General features: G+C 42.9%; 1 protein-coding gene across 2 annotated transcripts in view; it reads left to right on the plus strand.

Moving 5' to 3' along the window:
* The window catches only part of ADCY8 (adenylate cyclase 8), a 217,516-nt gene that overhangs the window by 157,816 nt on the left and 38,280 nt on the right, over positions 1–21,420 (plus strand). For both annotated transcript variants that reach the window (XM_075920134.2, XM_075920135.2), the window contains 3 exons: positions 12,477–12,678; positions 15,988–16,077; positions 17,333–17,505. In XM_075920134.2, the coding sequence (XP_075776249.1) occupies positions 12,477–12,678; positions 15,988–16,077; positions 17,333–17,505 (465 nt within the window). The remainder of the gene's footprint in view (positions 1–12,476; positions 12,679–15,987; positions 16,078–17,332; positions 17,506–21,420) is intronic.

Raw genomic sequence — 21,420 nt, forward strand, 5'->3', positions numbered from 1 at the left:
TCGAACTAAGAGCCGTTAGTTCGAATTAACTTTGATAGGCGCTACACATACAAACCGCTAGTTCGAACTTAATTCGAACTAGCAGAGCGCTTAATTCAAACTAGGTAAACCTCATTCTACGAGGACTAACGCCTAGTTCGAATTAAGCAGTTCAAATTAAGGGCTGTGTAGCCACTTAATTCGAACTAGTGGGAGGCTAGCCTTCCCCAGATTTCCCTGGTGGCCACTCTGGGCACCACCAGGGAAACTCATCTGCCCCCTTCCCGGCCCCGGAGCCCTTAAAGGGACACGGGCTGGCTACGGTGCCTGTGCCAGGTGCAAGCCTGCCAGCACCCAGCCAGCAGACCCTGCACCTGGCACGGCACGAGCCAGCCACCCGCTGCCACCCAGCCCTCCGCCTCTTTCTGGGACCAGGCTGGCAGCTCCCGGGAGCCTGCCCGGGTCCGCAAGAGGCGGGCGCCCACCTGGTCTAGTGCAGAGATCGTGGACCTCGTCCACGACCTCCGCACTAGGCACAGGAAAGTGGCCATCTAGGGCAGGATAGCTGCCAGCCTGGCCACCCGGGAGCAGGTTTGCATGAAAATCAAGGTGGTCCACTGAGACCCCCGACCCTGAGCTTAGAATGTACGTACTGGGTCAGACCAATGTACGTACTGGGCCGACAGTGGCCAACACTAGGGACCCTGGAGGGGATGGACCGAAACAATGACCAAGCCATTTGTTTCGTGCCATCCATCTCCAGCCTTCCACAAACAGAGGCCAGGGACACCATTTCTACCCCCTGGCTAATACCACTCCATGGACCCAACCTCCATGACTTTATCTAACTTCTCTTTAAACTCTGTTATAGTTCTAGCCTTCACAGATTCCTGCAGCAAGGAGTTCCACAGGTTGACTATTTGCTTTGTGAAGAAGAAATTACTGTTATTAGTTTGAAGCCTGCTACCCATTCATTTCATTTGGTGTCCTCTAGTCCTTCTATTATGGGAACTAATGAAGAACTTTTCTTGATGCACCCTCTGCACACCACTCATGCTTTTATAGACCTCTATCATATCCCCTCTCAGTCTCTTTTCTAAGCTGAAAAGTCACAGTCTCTTTAGCCTCTCTTCATATGGGACCTGTTCCAAACCCCTGATCATTTTAGTTGCCCTCTCCCACCCTCTCTCTTCCCCTCTCCCACCTCCTTTTCCCAGTCTCCCCGAGTTTTGTTCAATAAAGAGAGTTTCTATTTTTGAACACGTGTCCTTTATTTTGTACATCAGGAAGGGGGGCTAGGGAGGGGTAAGTGGAAGGAGGTGAGGGAGGAATGGGGTACGAGCTCCCGATGGGGAGGACTGGGCTGGCTCTGTGGGCTTCTCGGGGTGGAAGCTCTTCTGAAGCCCCTTGATTGACCCCCCCTCCGGATGGCAGCCTGCGGCAAGTGCAGCCGGGCTGATGGCCGAGTGCTGTGATGTGCCAAGTGTGGGCACTCAGGGCACCCCAAGCCAGGACTGCTTTGCAAGCGGGGAACCCCTGAGAACTGTCTGCCCGGGGTGGGGGTCGGGACCCTTTAAGCACAGCCCTCGGCTAGCCTGAGACAGCAGCTTCACGCTGTAAGTCCTAACCTGATGCCCTGCCGGCACTGCTTCCGGCCATCCTTAACCTCGGTTCAGGGTCCACTCAATGTGGACATGCTAGTTCGAATTAGCAAAATGCTAATTCGAACTAGTTTTTAGGTCTAGATGCACTAATTCGAATTAGCTTAGTTCGAATTAACTAATTCGAATTAAGTTAGTTTGAATTAGTGCTGTAGTGTAGACATACCCTTAGGGACTAACAATGAGAATCCTTGCTATACATTTGGGATTTATCAATTGAAATCAACAACAGAGGAGAACAAATGGGATCTGTTGGTTAATTACAGGATGACTGTGAGTCACCAATATAAGCCATGAAAAAGACTAAGTGAAATCCCTGGATGAATTAGGTGAGGTATTTCCAGTAGAAACAGGAAGTGTTACCGTCGTACAAAGCCCTGGTGAGACCTCATCTGCAATACTGTGTGCAATTCTCGTCTCCCATGTTTAACAAAGACGAATTCAAACTGGAACAATTGCACAGAAGGGCTACTAGAATGGCTGAAGGAAGGGAGAACGTACCGTATGAGAGGGGGCTTTAAGAGGTTGTCTTGTTTGGCCTAACCAAAAGACAGTTGAGGGGAGGTATGACTGTTCTCTGTAAATCGGTCAAAAGGAATAAATCACAAGCAAAATAAATGGATATAAACTGGGTATAAACAAGTTTAGGCTTGAAATTAAATTAAGGTTTCAAAGCATCAGAGGAATTAAGTTTTGTAAAAGCCTCCCAAGAGGAAAACTGAGCTTGATACATTGATGGAGGGGATGGTAGGATGAAGTTGCTTGTAATGCCACATAGCACATTTGTGACTATGAGTCGTAAAAGCGACGAGGAGTCCTGTGGCACCTTATAGACTAACTGAAGCGTAGGAGCATAAGCTTTCGTGGGCAAAGACCCACTTCGTCAGATGCATGCATTTGACGAAGTGGGTCTTTGCCCACGAAAGCTTATGCTCCTACGCTTCAGTTAGTCTATAAGGTGCCACAGGACTCCTCGTCGCTTTTGCAGATTCAGACTAACACGGCTACCCCTCTGATATGAGTAGTGAAGATCCTCAGTGACTGGAAAAGGGGGTGCCAGATGGGGAGGGATCTGAATTCTAAAGAGAATTCTTTCCCAGATGTCTGGCTTGTAGGGCTCATCCACATGCTTAGGGTTTGACACAGGGGTAGGCAATAATTTTTGTAGGTGGGCCACTTCACCAATGTTGGTAGTGGCCATGGGCCAGCCCCAGAAGGGGCAGGGCCTTAGGCAGGAGGAGCAGGGCCTCAGGCAAAAGAAGCAGTTCTCTTTAGGCATGATTGGCTGGGAAGAGGGGGAGCACGAGAAGTCTCCCACCCCCACCCCCGCCCCGCTAGGGTGCGTGACACCTATTAAGAACCACCAGCCATTTTGAACAGCAGAGGAGAAGACTTTGCATACTCCCCGACCCCTAGGTCTCGATTGGCCTGGGAGTGGGGGTGTGGCAGGGCAGGCCGTGGGCTGGATCAAATGGCGTGGTGGACCATATATGGCCCACGGCCCATATCTTGCCTACGCCTGGTTTAACAGAACATCATTTGGGGAACAAGATGGAATTTCATGTCAATTTAAATTGTATACTGGGCCAAAAAAAGAATAAATATTGATCCATTTATACTCTTCCTTGACACAGCAGGCCCATCACTGCATTTCAGTGTTTGCTGCAGCTTTTATTTCTCTGACATATCAAGATGAGAAATTACTTTAGTCCACACAAAATAATGCCATACGTTCTTCTCCAACTACCATCTGTCAATCCAGTGGACTTCATTACAGACTTTGAAGCCATTCTCCTCATTCTGCAGCATCTTGCACGTGACTCACTTTCTCGTGTAATAGCCATTCCGTCTGCTCACAGACACATTAGAGCATTCTGCTGACTAACTTTTATTTTTGTCTTCTTCCATTTGGTCACTAGAGTTCTCTCTGTTTCTGCAGGGTCTGTTGTTTTTCTAAACAACTTGCATCTGTTTTATTTGCTGACGCTCTGCAAAGAAGGATAAATTTAGTCCTAGCTATGTGACTCTGCAGTTAGTGCTTTGCAAGGCCAGAGAAGATACTCAGGCTACATTTGCCCAGCAAAAAAAATCCCCAGAGAAGAAAGCCTCAGAGCCCAGGTCAAGTGACTTGTGTTTGTGGGGTCAGTGCTGAAGGGCGAAACAGAGCAATGTAGAAATTTAGGTTTGGATGGGAGTCTGGGTTCCCAAAACCTTTCCACTTGGTGGGTATCAGAGCCTGGGCTTCAGCATAAGCCCAACTGTCTGCACAGCTTTCCTTTTAGCCTGGCAGCTCACGCAGCACAAGCCCTAATCTGTAGATCCAGGCTCTGAGAATCGGTGTCATGGATCGTTTTTGCTTTGTAGGTGTAGACGTATGTTCAGTCTGGTATCTTGGTGCTTGATCCATCTCCTACTGAATTAAAGAAAAGACTCCTATTGACTTCCTTAGGAGTTGGAGCATGTTGGATCCCTGGGGGATGGATGGAGTACACCCTGAGGGCACCATGTGTTTCCCTACAGATGACATATTGCTCATTTTCAAGCTGATCTAGGACTGGAATGGTGGAGCTCCAAAAAGGATCTCTGTCAGCTTCCCTTAGACAAAGTGCTGAAGTGCATGTGAGTATAGGGGTAGCCTGGGGTTAATGTAAACTCCTCTGGAGGTGAGTCTTAGACAACATGAGAACAATATTTATTGCAGGAGATTTTCCCCTGGCTTTCAGACTCACTGCCACAGGCTTTTTGTTTTGGTTTGGTTGTTGTTTCGCAATGTATACATACTCATTGTCTCTTCGCCTATTAACAAATATTTCCCCTGAGTGCCCTTTTACCTACAACATTCAGAACGGTGGTCAAATCTTCCTTTAAATCTGTTGAACCTTACTGTTGGGATTCAGACATGTAAGCCCTATATTCCCCAGGTACAAAGCTGAACCATTAAAATATCTACCTAGATTCCTAAATGCATGTCACTTACTCAACTGACCCCCATATGTTCTGTTGTATGAACTCCTATTCAAACACTTACCTAGTTGTAAAAGGCCTATTTTTTTACCTGATATGCACTTAACAGTGGGCTTAATGAACTATGGAGACTGAACTACTTTCCATCCTGAGTGGCCGTTCCCCCATATAGGGATGAGTACTTTGCTGTGGCAATATAGCAAAAGCTTCACTACTGATGCCTGTGCACTATCTGCTCTCTGGATGGATAGAGATCTTTAGTCTCCAGGACTATTAAGCTACATCTTGTACTCCAGCGCAATTTCGACTATCCCAAAATTGCTATTCCACATCTTTTGAGCGTGCCCATTATTTCAAAATATAACAGGCTTGCTATTCCGACGGCCCTGTAAACTTTATTCCACGAGGAGTGAGGGACGTTTCAGAATAGCAATTTATTTCAAAATAAGTGCTGTGTGGACAGAGCCAAGTTTCGAAATAAGCTATTTCAAAATTGACTCAAAATAAGCTACACAATTTGCATAACTCAACTTGCAGAGTTTATTTTGAGCTTCGGGAGCAGTGCAGATATACCCTCAGTCTAGCATCTCTCTCACAGTGTTGGGTCCAGACAGTCTCTCTAGGCAGCATCCACTGATACTTTGGACTCCTACTCAGAGCTCTGGGCATTATCCAGGTTCTTTGCTCAGTATCCACCTCTGGATTCCTCAATTTGAAACTATGGTCTCTACCCTGTTCCTGTTTTCTCCATTCTTGTCCCTCAAGATCTGTTGATTTCTGGGCTCTGTGGCTCCTACCTCACCTGGTTTTAGTTGCTTTGATGAACTCCATCTATTTGTTCCTAGTTTTCAGATAGGTTAGTACCTATCTCTTGTACTAAATTTACATACAAAATTTTAGTGCCAGAAAAAAATGGGGCTACGTCTACACTGCAGGCTTTTTGCACAAGAATGGCCATTCTTGGGCAAAAACTCGTGGAGCATCTACACTGCATGCACGTTCTTGTGCAAGTAAATTTAAAGTAAAGCGTCGGAACAGAGGGCTACTTGAGCAAGTTATTCCTCTCCCCACTGCATGCACAAGAAGGCAGAGTGGACAGGCAAGAGGGGTTTCTTGCGCAAGAAACCCCTATAGCTAAAATGGCCATCAGAGGTTTCTTGCGAAAGAGAGTGTCCACACTGCCATGGACTCTCCTGCGCAAAAGCATATCTCTTGTGCAAAAGCACATGGCAGTGTGGATGCGCTCTTGAGCAAGAAACCCCTCTTGCCTGTCCACAGTGCCTTCTTGTGCAAGACAGTCCTTGCACAAGAAGCCTGCAGTGTAGACATAGCCTGAGTGTTTAGAATGGAAACAGAGTGTGAGAGTCAAAATAGCAGTGACCATTATTTTCAGATCTAAGTAATTATAAAAGAATCAAAGAATCATAGAACACTAGAACTGGAAGGGACCTCGAGAGGTCATCGAGTCCAGTCTCATACCCCCACGGCAGGACCCAGTACCATCTAGACCATCCCTAATAGATGTCTATCTAACCTGCTCTTAAATATCTCCAGAGATGGAGATTCCACAACCTCCCTAGGCAACTTATTCTAATGTTTAACCACCCTGACAGTTAGGAAGTTTTTCCTAAAGTCCAGCCTAAACCTCCCTTGTTGTATTTAAGCCCATTGCTTCTTGTTCTATCCTCAGAGGCCAAGGAGAATAATTTTTCTCCCTCCTCTTTGTGACACCACAGAGTGCTTCGATGTCCCAACTGAGGGCAACCAGAGCATGCAGAGACAAAATGCTTTGCTGTCCCTCATCGAGGTAGGCAAGCAAGCAGAGAAAGCTGAGAACCAGCTGTCCAGGGAGGGGTCCCTTTAAGCACAGGCCTCAGGCAGCAGCCACACAAAGTAACTCCTGACCTGATACCCTTAAATGCGATTCAGCGTCCACTCAGTGTGGACGTGCTATTTCGAAATAGCAAAATGGTATTTCAAAATGCATTTTGTGTGTAGACGTGTTATTTCGAAATAAGATATTTGAAATAACTATACTGCATTCCTCTTTCAAGAGAGAAATGCAAATGCTGTAGTGTAGACGTACCCTTAGGCATTCCTTCATCATCAGATTTCTTGATGAAGACTGAAACAAAGAAGTCATTAAGCACCTCGGCCATTTCCAAATTTCTGGTTACTATTTCTCCCTCCTTACTAAGCAATGGGCCTACCCTGTCCTTGGTCTTCCTCTTGCTTCTAATATATTTATAGAAAGTCTTCTTATTATCTTTTATGTCTGTAGCTCATTTGAGCTAATTTTGTGCCTTTGCCTTTCTAATCTTGCCCCTGCACACCTGTATTGTTCGCTTATATTCATCTTTTATTATTTGTCCTAGTTTCCACTTTTTATATGTCTCCTTTGTGATTTTTAGATCATGCAAGATCTCCTGGTTAAGCCACGGCAGTCTTTTACCATACTTTCTATCTTTCCTGCTCAGCGGAATAGCTTGCTTTTGGGCCCTTAATAATGTCCCTTTGAAAAACTGCCAGCTCTCTTCAGTTGTTTTTCCCCTTAGTCTTGCTTCCCATGGGACCTTACCTACCAGCTCTCTGAGCTTACCAAAATCTGCCTTCCTGAAATCTATGGTTTCTATATTGCTGTTCTTCCTTCTATCATTCCTTAGAATCATGAACTTTATGATTTCATGATCACTTTCACTCAAGCTGCCTTCCACTTTCAAATTCTCAACCAGCTCCTCCCTATTTGTTAAGATCATATCTAGATTAGCTTCCCCCCAGTAGCTTTTTCAACCTTCTGAAATAAAAAGTTGTCTCCAATGCCATCCAAGAACTTTTTGGATAGTCTGTGCCCCGCTCTGTTACTTTCCCAACAGATGTCTGGATAGCTGAATCCCCCATCATCACCAAATCCAGCGCTTTGGATGATTTTGTTAGTTGTTTAAAAAAAGCCTTATCCACCTCTTCTACCTGGGTAGGTGGTCTGTAGTAGACCCCCTAACATGACATCACTCTTGTTTTTTACCCCTTTTAACCCAACCAGAGACTCTCAACACTTCTGGTTCCTACGTTGATCTCCACCTCAGTCCCAGTGTGCACATTTTTAACATATAAGGCAACACCTCCTCCCTTTTTTCCCTGCCTATCCTTCCTGAGTAGGCTGTACCCTTCCATACAAATATTCTAATTGTGTTTATTAATAATAATCATGATAATATACCATAAATAAAAGCCATCAGAAAGGTTGTCAGGCAAAGTAACTCTGTTGTTGCTCTGACTTCAGATCACTAGATCAGAACTTTTTTTCCTCTAGAAATCAACCAAATGTTTTTCTAAAATACTTTTAAAAATAACTTTCCCATATCAAAAGCTACCATTCTGTTTGCTTATGTTGAGGGACACTGCAAATTTTCATTATTAACCAAAAGTTATTAAAGTGTAACAAAGTATTGTTAGCTGTTTAGGTACATTTCATCAGAAATATTTTTATATTTAATCCTATTCTTTCTGAAAAGGTGCTAACTGCACTAAAATAAATTATCCTGAAATGATTGCCTGCTTATTCAAAGTCTTACACCATGTTTACACTTCAGAGATTATTACATGAATTTTAATAGAAGGTGTTAGACAAGGAAGAATAATGATGTAAGATGGGCATTATTTCATCTTCCTATCTCAGAAAAGCAATTGTCTCATAAATACCATTTTTCAGAATGATTAAAACTGCATCAGTAATTGTACAAATATCAAATTTCAGACTCAACTAAATTTAACTAACGTACAATATCTCCTCAGCAAACCACAGCTAAATTATTACATTGAAACTGAAAATATTTCAATTAAAGGTAAATGACTAGTAAATATAAGTTAACATTAATAATATACATGATTAAGATTCTCTGCTTGGACTGGTTTCATTTAGAATGCTTATGTAATGATCTTTACTTGTCTATTTCTGCAAGTGATTATTTCTCTTTGGCCTGTCCTCTTTGTTCACTCTCGTTTTATGTCCTTATGTTTTTTCACAAAATAAATTTCCTTTTGAATATCAGCAAACATTTTAGTTTAATGTTTTCCAGGTCATTTCTCATTCTAAACATGCCAAGGCCCTAGTGAAGGAGTATGCATTTTTCTAACATAGATATTGCCATTTATTTACAGGCACCCAAGTAAAAATAATTTTAACTATATGAGGCACCTTTAAGCAGGGACCAGCTATTTCACTCCCAGGCTATTTCAGGGCCCCATGTTAGTTTCTAGGCCCCGTTCAGGTCTTGTCACATGACTGTGTTAGATCTGCACATCTGGGCTGCCACATATCTGTGAATCCTCTGCCCTCTAGAGCGCATCCCCCACTTAGCCGCTTTGTAATTGCAAAAGGGCCCAAACCACAAATTGGAGCTTGCAATTCAACACTTTCTCTGTACAGGTCAAATCTGAACACCCCAAAATATGGGGCATTTTGGATTTGGATTTAATGTCCTCAAGAGAAGGAGTCTGTGAGGGAAAGGTGATGGGTGGCTTAACTTAAATGTCTGACAACCAGCAACTGTACAGTTAAACTATTACCTCCCACACCACCCCTTCTATGCCACCTTAACACTGTCCTCTTTGAGCAATTCCCAAACACAGTTCCTGGTGGCAGGATGCCACCCATGATACTCTTTTGCATAATACTAAGCACAGAGAGGAAAAGGGTTCCTGAGAACTGTACCGGAAACTGTCACAATCTTCTCTTAAGTATGGCAACAGTCACATTTAGGACAGGCTTAGCAACCATGCTCTAACTACACCTCACCTCCACTTCGCCAGTTCACCCACGCCATACAAGCTGCCCCAGACTTTGCTACTTCTCTCTTATTTCTCTCTGGGATGTTAATGTCACTTAACCCTGGGGGAGCCACGTGGTGCACGGGCATATATGTGGCTAGGCTTCTAGAGATTCCCACAGCAAGAATAGGCAATTGTGGTTGTCTGCTTTGACACCATAGCTCAGCATAGAAATGAGAGATCGCTACTCCCCTGCGATACAGACACCCCTTGCCATTTCTAGCTGTGTCACACATTGGGTACGTCTAGACTACATGGCTCCGTTGATGGAGCCATGTAGATTTGTTGTTTTGGAAAAGGGAAATGAAGCCGCGATTTAAATGATCGCAGCTTCATTTTCATTTACATGGCTGCTGCGCTGAGCCGACAAACAGCTGATCAGCTGTTTTTCGGCTCGCGCTAGTCTGGACGTTCCCCCTGTCGACATCAAAGCCCTTTGTCAGTAGCTCCGGTAAACCTAATTCCACGAGGAATAACGGGGCTGCCGACAAAGGGCTTTGATGTCGACAGGGGGAACGTCCAGACTAGCGCGCGAGCCGACAAACAGCTGATCAGCTGTTTGTCGGCTCAGCGCAGCAGCCATGTAAATGTAAATGAAGCCGCGATCATTTAAATCGCGGCTTCATTTCCCTTTGCCTATGTGTCTAATCTACATGCCTCTGTCGGCAGAGGCATGTAGTCTAGACACAGCCATTGAGGCAACCTGATGCAGCTTACTCTATTTAGTGCAGCTACCCCTAATGCAGTGAAGGGTAATCACAGTGCAGTCAGATAAATAACAGCATGGAAGTCTATGGGTCTCAACACCCTAACACAGCACAAAAATGGCACGTTTTGTTAATTACTCAGCACATCTGCTTACAAGAAAACTAGTTTTGCAGAGGTATCATTATCATTTATTCCCAGCTGTCTATCACCAGCTCTAGGGAGATAGAGATAAGATTACAGGGTGCAGGTGTGACGGGAGGGAGGGGTTGACAGGTGGCTTGGGGGGGGTAAGTTCTTTTAGTGTGCTGTCCAGCTCCGTGCAGATAGCTGGTTCAGCAGACCTCTGCCTGGTGTCATTAAGAGCATAAGGCTGGAATGTTGTTGCCTTAGTAACATGGTCCAGGCTGCCCATTGCTTCTGTCCTTGGAGCAGATAAAGCAGCCTGATCATTCAGCAGACAGAACTGTGTAGCACTTTAAAGACTAACAAGATGGTTTATTAGGTGATGAGCTTTTGTGGGCCAGACCCACTTCCTCAGATCAATTTGTGGAAGAAAATAGTCACAACCATATATACCAAAGTGATACAATCAAAAAAATGAACGCATGTGAAATTGACAAATCAAATTTTAGAACAGAGTGGGGGTGGGGGGGAAGGTTTAATGACATTCTTTTGTTACCTTCCCTTGTTGCTGATTTCTTGGACAAAACTTCCCTCTTCATTATGTAGTCATTATTTTGTTCTGGATTGGGACGGGTCAGTTCTAGCTGGAATATATTTATGTAAATATCTAGTGTCTAGTACACGAGCAACAACTTTGCCAGGTTCATGTATCAGATAGTGAACCTGCTTTAATACATGGTCCAATTTTGGTTCACTACCTTTGGTTCTGACCTCAAATCTTGCACCAGGACCAGTACTCCTGGCCCTCTCTACTACAGAAGTCTTAGTTCTTGCAGCATTTCTGGCACGTCAGAGGTTTGTATTTAGCCACTCGATTTTATGGAAGGGCATACGGCAGCAACAGGCAATGTTAGCTGTCTGTTAATGAAGATTTTTGGCCATGAATACTAATTTAACTCCACTGATTGCAATGCAGTTTCACCTGATTTACACAAATGTCATTGAGATAAGGTGAAAAAGAGAGACAAAGGAAGAAAGAAATCGGTATTAATACTGTATGGCATATAGACAGTAAGAACTTGATCCTGCAAAGTGCTGTGCACTGTGTCCTAGATTCAGCAAAACTCTTCAGCACATGCTTAACTGTAAGCATATGAATAGCCCCATTACTTTCAAGTTCCCTGTCTAAGCCACAGAAACTAAACAATTCAAAAGAAGGGAACAAAAATTGAACTGGAAATGAGCAATGGGTCTTTGTGCATGTAAGTATAACAATATTCCTTACATCACAGGCTTTAGGGTGGTGTATGTACCTGGCAGTATCTGATAAGGAACAGACTAGAGAGCAATTCATGAAGACCATGCCAGAGAGCATGTTTCAGTTAAAAGTGTGCTCTGTGATCCTTACATTTAATTTAGCAGAGGCAAGGTTATGTACTCTGTATTTTGAAGGGCTTGTATGAAAACATGTGATTGACTATTATAATTGTTAAAATTCCTTAAGGTGCTTTTACTGTTATGATCTTGGCACAATATTAAAACAAGGGAACAAGGTAAGTCTTACTTTTATGTAAATGCTGTTACATGTGTTATGCAGAAAGACGAGATTATCACCATCATCCCTTCTCACTTTACAGTTCACTACTCTATAAGTGCTACATTTTTAAGACACCTATGAATAGCACCATATGCAGAATAGCATTGTTTAAAACTGCAGCAAAACCAGCCTAGTTGTATAACTACTGGCTTATACATGAATGGATCTGGGATCCTTGAGTACGAGTAGATTGACTTTGAAAGCATCTTGAAAAAGAAGCACTGAAGCCTGAAAAGAAGGGTATTTCTACCACTCGAACATCCAGGGCGTACAGAGATATTGGTAGTAATTTCACTGGAATGTTGCCTTCACAGCAGTTGCTTAGCAAGCTAGGGGATAATAAAGTAGGTGAAGTAATGGTCAGCCATATGGAATATAAGCAATTCTTTGTATTCACTGGGTTGTCCACAGCATATGGGATGTTTCTTGGGGCTAACTGTACCAATTATTAGAACAACTGGTTTTTAAGAGAAAAGCTAAGAGAAAAGGAAGGGAATGTGTGTTGTGATCTAACTAATATTTATTTCTTAACACTAACCCTCAGTTTACTAGTATTTTTTTAATATGGAGTGGTATGGTTTTAATATTTTGTTGGGTTTTCTTTTCTCCCCCTGCAGGATGGTGCCAATGGTAATTCAGTTTTCTATTCTGATTATGCTGCACTCCACTCTTGTGCTAATCACCACTGCAGAGGATTATAAATGTTTACCCCTTGTGTTACGGAAAACTTGCTGCTGGATTAATGAGACCTACTTGGCCAGAAATGTCATCATTTTTGCATCCATTATGATTAACTTTCTGGGAGCCATCATAAATATTGTAAGCATCAGAAGGACTAAGGGAGGGTGGTATATTTATACCAGAAAATCTTTTTTATGAATTATGAAATTGAATCATTAGTCCTGTTATTCTTGCTAACTAATGTGGTAACAAACCAGTCATAATTTAAAAATAAAAAGCAAAACTGAAGCACTTCAGGAAATTCAAGCATGTGCTTAAAATATGGTTTTCTAACATGCATAATTATTTCTCCCTTATGAGGATTGGCTATTTTAAAATCCCTTCTGCTTCTTTCCACTCAATATGTCCAGTGCTTTGCAAACCATTTGTGGTCTACTACTATGATGATGTGTTTCTTAAGAAGTAGTATTCCAAATAGTGATCACAAATAAAAGGTACAAGGTTCTCATCTGTTGTAATTCTGTTGTAAATTAGATTTCTAAGCAACATTATTGACTGATAATGTAAGAAAACAACATCACATTACCTGTGAAAGGATGACACAGATGTGAGGTAGTCCAGTGGCTGCAGTAAGAGCCAAGAAGTCAGGCATCCTAATTTCAATTGTTAATTTGCTTATTCATTCAGTGTGTGACTGTTGACTAGTCATTTAGTTCATCTCTGTGTAAGGGAATCCATATGTAAAATGTTTGCAAAGCATTTGTGCTTAGATAGTAAGTGCTAGTGCTTAGATGATGAACCTGACAGAAAGGGCCCAGTGTAACTTAAAAATGCAACAGTGTACAGACTCCCTGGCTACGTCTAGACTGGCATGATTTTCCGGAAATGCTTTTAACGGAAAACAAATCTGAGCTGTGTACACTGGCCCTTTTGCGCAAAAGTTTTGCGCAAAAGGACTTTTGCCCGAACAGGAGCAGCATAGTATTTCCGCAGGAACACTGACAATCTTACATGAGATCGTCAGTGCTTTTGCGGAAATTCAAGCGGCCAGTGTAAACAGCTGGCAAGTTTTTCCGGAAAAGCGGCTGATTTTCCGGAAAAACTGGCCAGTCTAGACACAGCCCCTGTGTCTTCAAAGGCACCAGCAACCTTCCAATAAATGGGTCAGATAGTCAGGCCGGCCAGCCCAATAGTCAGTGAAGTCTGTTCTCAGGGTCAGCTGAAATCTCACTAATATGTGAATTACAGTAGGTTACTTATTCACTTCACCTGCTTGCGATTACTGTTTGTATAGCTCCTGCCAGATGAAGATCTGAAAGTACTTTCCAAAAATATAATTCACCATGTGATAGGTGCATGTTATTGTTTCCCCCCATTTTGATGGATGCGGAAAGTTTGCCACAACGAGGTGAAATGACAAAGGCTCGTGTGCTGAAGTCAAAGCTCTCACTGTGGTTAGCCAAGAGTTTAATCTATATGAACAGTTAGGCTACGTCTACACTGGCCCCTTTTCCGGAAGGGGCATGTTAATTTCAGCTATCGTAGTAGGGAAATCAGCGGGGGATTTAAATATCCCCCGCGGCATTTAAATAAAAATGTCCGCCGCTTTTTTCCGGCTTTTAGAAAAGCCGGAAAAGAGCGTCTACACTGGCCCCGATCCTCCGGAAAAAAAGCCCTTTTCCGGAGGCTCTTATTCCTACTTTTCTAAAAGCCGGAAAAAAGCGGCGGACATTTTTATTTAAATGCCGCGGGGGATATTTAAATCCCCCGCGGATTTCCCTACTACAATAGCTGAAATTAACATGCCCCTTCCGGAAAAGGGGCCAGTGTAGACGAGCCCTTAGTGTCTAGCAACATGGGGCATAAATTTACCCTGCACTAGCCTGCAGCACATGAAGGCTATGTCTACACTGGCACGATCTTGCGCCAGAGCTATGCAAATGAGGCTAAGCAAGGAATATCGCTGAGCCTCGTTTGCATATCTAATGAGCCGCCATTTTGCCGAAGAGGCTCTTGTGCAAGAAAAACCCTCTTTTGCATAGCTCTGGCACAAGATCGTGCCAGTGTAGAAATAGCCGAACAGTCCATGTGGGCCCTGCTGCTCTGCATTAAATGTTGCATAGTGCAGTGATTTTCAAAGTACAGGTCACAACCCAGTACTGGGCTGCGGAATGTCAGGTTCTGAGTCTCATTGCTGCAAGGTAATAGGTGATGAGTGGGGGTGCTAAGGCAGCTACCTGCCTGTCCTGGCACTGTAGACTGTTCTGTGCCCCAGAAGAAGCCGGCAACAGACAGGCTCCTAGGTGAGGAGGAGGAAAGCGCCCAGGGTTCTTATGAATTCTATCTTGCAAACAGAGGCATTCTCTGATTAATGCCATATGAACTTACATAAGACATAAACCATCAATTGTCACCAAGGATTGCACAAATATCCTAGAGAATGATTCTGCATTGCTCAGACTATTTTTAAAAGAACAAATAGGAGAGTTACAAGTTGAGACTTCATTAGAATTTAATTATAGGAAATCAGACCTCATTAAACTATCTAACTCTGTTTCCAGGAGTGACAGGGAATCTAGCATATAAATATTAGGCTGGTGAAATGGCCTGCTAATAAACATTCAGACTTGATTAATGTGTGTGACAAGTGACTCCTTCTGAATTTTATAATATGAAATCATTACCAAATGTTCCTGGTTTTATAGTATAATATATTGCACATCAAACTGCCATTTGGTTTAGCTTTTAGCTGGTTTATATATGTTAATTAAAATACTATTTTAAATTCTCTATTGAGTTTGTATCAGATAAATCTATTTTCAGTTTAACTGTCTAGTTCTCCATCATCACAATAATCACTTTTGGATTCTTAGGATCAAATTTTGTTTTTTGAATGCACAAGCCAAACTTCTTCCAGTGACACCATGGGAATTTGGCCCGTATCCGCTAGGCCCACAGTATCATTTTTAGTACAATGTGTATGGCGCCAAAATGGTGCATAACTTGTATGTGTGCAAAATATATCTGTGCATATAAACTGGGTTTGTTACATTAATCTACTCATAATATAATTCATCTAATCATGAGAAAGGAGTCTGGTGTTTATGTACCAATGGACAGGTGCGCACAGACTTCCCAGACATCTTCTTGCCATTTAGCCCTTGGATTTTCTACTGAGGTTGCTAGCAGGGGTAACAGTTCTAGTGGTGGTATGGTTCTGCGATGTGGACACCTGGGGCACATCTAGACTACCCTCAGCTCCTGAATGAAGATATGCAAATTCACACCAAATTTGCATATCTTCTTTCGGAAGCTGAGAGTAGTCTACACGTGCACCTCGAAACCAATGAGTTCCCTGGTCTAAGTCTAAGTAACTGTTTTGTGGGTGGAGGGGAAATGATTTCAGTTTAAATACATCCCTAACTTGTTTTTTTCTTAAATCCACAGCTATGGTGTGATTTTGACAAACCAGTACCCTTTAAGAATCAGACGTTCAATTCCTCTGAATCTTTTACAGATATCTGCTCCTATCCTGAGGTATTTCTGAGTTTAGATTGAAACTTATTGAGATCTTAAGTGTTTATCAACACACTGGTAGAAAACGCAATGGGAGGTTACAAAGAGAACCAACCGGATGATCTTGTTGGATATTACAACCAGATTTTGCCCTCTGCTATTGCTGCAGTGGTTCTTGAGTGCCCCTCCCTTTACACTTCCAGAGGCAAACATGAGCAGTGTTAGAAGAGTAGGGTGGCTGTGACAACATGACATTCTGAAGTCTCATGCTGTGGAGAAAGCCGAGGAAGAGCTGGCTTTGCAATCAGCGCACCTGTGAGGCCTGTTTGCTCACTCATATCCCCATTAAGCCAAGTGCTTACACACATGCTTCTGTCCCACTGAAGGCATTCAAAAAAAAGGAGATGCCTCAGTGATTGGCTACACCGGGACCTCAGAGAGTGCAAATGAGGTGTTGACTCTTGAGTCCTGTTTGTGTTGACTTTTGGCAACGGTTCATTGTATATTTTTAAATCATTGTAAATATAACTAGAGATTATTCCTGAGTTCAATAACACAAAAGCAAATGTTAGTCAGATGAGGTCCATGGAGTGTGCTAAGAAATCTTACACACCAAAATGTACTACAATGACTCAACTGTCACGGCTTTCTGTGCAGTCTATGTCTTTGTAGCAGATGGACTTTCCCTTCCCTTGGGAGCAAACCCACAGAACTGGCCATAAATAAAACAAGTGCATTGCTCTAAAAGAGGCACGTGACAGTGTCATGGTGTTGCCTTTGTTATGCAACTAATGTCTAGGTAGCAGTATGTCACCGGAGAAGAGAGGACAAAGAGGTGGCAGAAGAGAAATTACATGAAAATAACCAGTTCTGCACCCTTTGCATAATGTTACTGCTGAATTATTCTGGATAGCTATTGGCACTAAGCTGTTCAGATTGCAGGTGTTGACATGGCCATTTCAAATGTAAGCACTTGGCCAAGTTCACGTTTTCCTCTCTGTAGCATGCTGACTGCAATGAGATGTTGAAAGCACTAGAAAATGAGAAGTGAATGAGGTTCTGGGCATCACATTGTAATAGGATGGTGAAATTTTGCTGGATTTGCAACACTAAATCATTGTAAATGTCCACTGTGCATAGATGCTTCAATTTTTGGTGCCAGATTCAGATCTGAATTTTCAAAATTTCTGAGCACAAATAGTGAAGACTTTGAAAATTTGGGCTTTAATAAAGTTTCACTAAGTGCTGAAACTGACCACTCATGCTCTCTCTTCAGTATTTTGTCTTTACCGGTGTCCTGGCCATGGTGACCTGTGCAGTGTTTCTTCGGCTCAACTCTGTCCTGAAGCTGGCCGTGCTTCTCATTATGATCGCAATCTATTCGCTGCTGACTGAGACCATTTATGCCTCCCTCTTCCTACGATACGACAAATTTAATCACAATGGAGAGTAAGTGTTAGCAATTGTATTTGGAAAAAAATGGCTATTGTTACACTTTTTATGGGCTGTGTTTGGCCACTTTCCTCACAAACAGTAGTGCCATGCTCCAAAAGGGACTCTTCGTGTAGTGAGGGGCTATTCACCATGAGTAGCCACAACCCTATGTGCACTGTATGCTGGGTATGATTTCTTGAGTAACGTACAATATATTTGAGAGAGTCTGTTTGTGTGTCTGTGTGTTCGTTCAAGAACTCCTCCTAAACAGTAAGAGCTAGGACCACCAAATATGGTATGCAGCTTCCTCCTATCATACCTTAAAGCAAGAAAATGATTTTGTTGTTCCAGGAAAATGGGACATGCCTGGAATAGGATTGATTCTCATAACATCATCCAAAAAAAAAAAGAGAATCACCATGCAGCTGAAAGGGGCTGCCTGGAGGTGCCCTGCTCTTCCTTGCCCCCCATCCAGAAATGCCACATCACTGAGACCCTCCCAAGCACCCTTTATGGAGGGTGGAGGTGGGGGGTGAAAATCCCTGCCACCTGTTTCCCATAAGTTAGGGAATGAGGGGAAAGTGCACAGTTTGCTGCATTTCTTACTCTGGCTGGGAAGTGTGGGGGAAAGATGAACCAGGAACTGTTTCTGTCAAAGGACATGCACCCCTCCTCCAGCTGTGCCCACTGGAACTTTAGCAGCCATGGAGAGGTGTGTCTCACCTGGCCCCACGCTGCTGCAAAAATTTATTAAGCTAAGGACCCAGTCAACACCAGGTAAATCTCCTAGTCATCAATAATTAAGGATTGGACTGTGATCTCTTTACTCATTGGAGTCAATGGAACTACTTCTGGAGTAATCTACTGCTCATTGTGCTAAGAGGATCACAGTCTGACCCTGAATAAATAATAATCACATGGAGCTCTGATACAATGCTCTTCAATAGGCCATTTCAAAGCCTTCCATAGCCTTTAACGCAAGAATTAATATATTCTTGGCTAAGAAACCAGCATGACATTGAAGTTGGAGTAATAGTTTTTAGTTTAATTGAAATAGTTTCATCTGTCAGTAGTGATCAATATGTCATGGCAATTCAAATACAAAGAAAGCATAAACTCCAGGCATTCACCAGGAATATAAACAAAAATTAGCAATAAGTTTCAATTAAGAGAAAACGCAAAAATCTTAACCATAACTTACAATGAGGTTTAACAGGTAGTTCGAACTAGGGCTTTATTTCTAACACCAATTTCACTGCCACGTGTAAACGCGGGCAGTTACTTCGGGCTTGTAAATTTCAAAAATGGCGCCCGGCTGGGAAGATGCAAATCAAGCGCAGGATATTTAAATCCCGGGCTTGATTTGCAATTCTGAATGCCTACATTTGCAGCCCTAGTTCGAATTAGGCTGCAAGTATAGACATACCCTTAGAGACTAACAAAAATATATAGTACAGTATACTTCTGATTATCCGGCACCTTTTGGACCTAGGTGGTGCCGGATTATTAGATTTGCCGGATAATCAGGAGGTCCGGTACAGCTGCATGGTTTAACAGCTGGCCAGGACACAATCCTCCTCCACTTTCCTCTTCCCATCTCCTCCATGCTGTAACCTGATCCTCCTCCCCCACCCCTCCCCTTTCCCCATCACTGAAGCAAAATGCTCTTCTCTGTACTGTAACATGATCCCACTCCCTTCCCCCCTTCCCCAATTTTATGCTCCCTCTGGTTACAACCAGCATGTGTGCTGAGCTGCAGGCTTTTTAATCAGCTGGTCAGGAGCACTTGGCATTTTGATGCTGGAGTATTGGGAGTGCCGAACAGTTGGATGCCGGACTATCGGAGTTTTACTGTATCATGAACTTTCATGGGCAAAACCCACTTCACAGATGTACTCATCTGATAAAGTAGATTTGCTCAGAAAATCTCATGATACTATGCATTTTTGTTAGTCTCTAAGCCAAGGCTGGCCCACAACATTTTGGCACCTGAGGTGGGGAGTTCAAATGACACCCCCATACCCCCTCGCTTGGGCCAAAACTTTGAAAGGTCTTAATTCTCTGGGCCTTGCTGGTCCCCGGTCATCCCCCCCTTCCCCCCCACAGTCTGGCATCTGAGGTGGCCACCTCAGTTCACCTCATGGAAAGGCCAAGCCTGCTCTAAGCTCTGGTTTATACTAGGGAGTAATTTTGAAATAACCTCCCCTTATTTCAAAATAATAAACAGAGTGTCCACACTACCAAGCCCATTATTTTGAAATAATGGGCTGGTTATTTTGAAATCTGTACTCCTGCTTTCCTCGGGGAATAACACTTATTTCAAAATAGTTATTTTGAAATAGCGGTAGTGTGGACCCTCCGCTGCTGTTATTTTGAAGTAACTACTCCACATAGTAATTTGAAGTAATTACTCACTAATGCTTCCTGGGGCTCTAAGTCAAGGTAGCACATTCACAAGTCGCGTGGCTCGGACTAATTTCGAGGCTCCCCATAGTGGGGACATGTTATTTTAATTTTGTTATTTGGGGTATTATTATTTCGAATTTAGTTATTTCGAAATAATTTCCTAGTGTAGACATGCCCTAAGGTGCCACAGGACCACTCGTTATATAAAATCTGTCTGTGCAGGTAGATTGTATGTAACACTTCCTGCATATAATACGGTGGAATAGCAACACTATCATTAAGGTTGCGCCAGACTTCTAAATATAATGGGGCTGGAAAAGTTGTATCAGAAAGGTATTCTGAAAGAAGAGATTTATTTGAAATGCTGACTATATTTGCTATCACGATTCCAGAAAACACCATATGTTAAACATTTTGGCAGCGACTCGTGTTTTCTTCAGAACCTTTTTTAAAATGTACAAAAGCAGTCTCTGCTATGATGCTACTGCGATCCTTTGCTTTCAGTGCTTCAGATGACTGTTAGGTAACAGCTGCAGTATGCTTTGTGTGACTACTTGTTAACTTTTAAAGATGAACCTTTAGAGCATCCACAAGACTAATTATCAATGTTAGAGGCATAAGCGCTGTAATGACACAATGACTGAGGGTTTCAGATGACACACTGGGCCAGGCTTACTTGTTATTGTGGCACTAGAGGTCTTCCAGATATGCAAATGGGAATCCACATTAACACAATGGGCATGGTTGCTGTGCTCTAGTGGCCAGGCCACTTACAGAGGTTTATGCTATTGGCAGTGAGTTAATGGGGCTGGTCCTTTAGGCCCCTGCAGTAGACATAGATGATTTTACATTCTAAGTTCAATCCCTGAGGACCGAGAGAGTCATTATGTGAGGTGGCCCATGAAGGGCTTGTGGAATATATTAATCAGCCAAACACAAGTGCAGCTTTATACCCGCGTCAAGCATTTCGGTCATGTGCAATAATATCCATAAGTCAGATCATCTGCAAGTCTGAACTTGGAAGCTAGTAGAGCTAAAGCCTTAAGCCACTGCTGCTTGTGCTAAATGGACTACATCCATTAGATCACATGTAGGGCAGACTTGTGAGTTTCGATGCAAGCCCTTTGGGGTGAGACTGTCTTGCTGTGTAATTATTTTCTTTGGGGCTCGTAGGAGTTACTATCATATAAATAATACCGATAATAAGCTCCAAGCATCAAATGCCAATGTGATATATTTAAACATGATATTTTTTCTTCAAGCTACCTGCTGCTGATGGTTAATTTACTCAGTCACTTACATTTCCTTCATGCCATGTGTTGCTATTTTCTGTCCTCTCCTTTGAGTATATGGTATAATTCCGTGTCATTAAACATTAAGGGACAAAAGGCCCTTAGAAACAGAAAATGTACCCTGAGTCACCTCATTTTTAGATAAGCCAGTACTTCCTTGCTGCAGGAAACATCTCATTAACTAGCAATAGAAGAAGATGCAGAAATGGAACAGGGTGAGCTTAATATAGGA

The sequence above is a fragment of the Pelodiscus sinensis genome, chromosome 2 (assembly GCF_052426305.1).
Source record: "Pelodiscus sinensis isolate ZL-2025 chromosome 2, ASM5242630v1, whole genome shotgun sequence".
Lineage (NCBI taxonomy): Eukaryota > Metazoa > Chordata > Testudines > Trionychidae > Pelodiscus > Pelodiscus sinensis.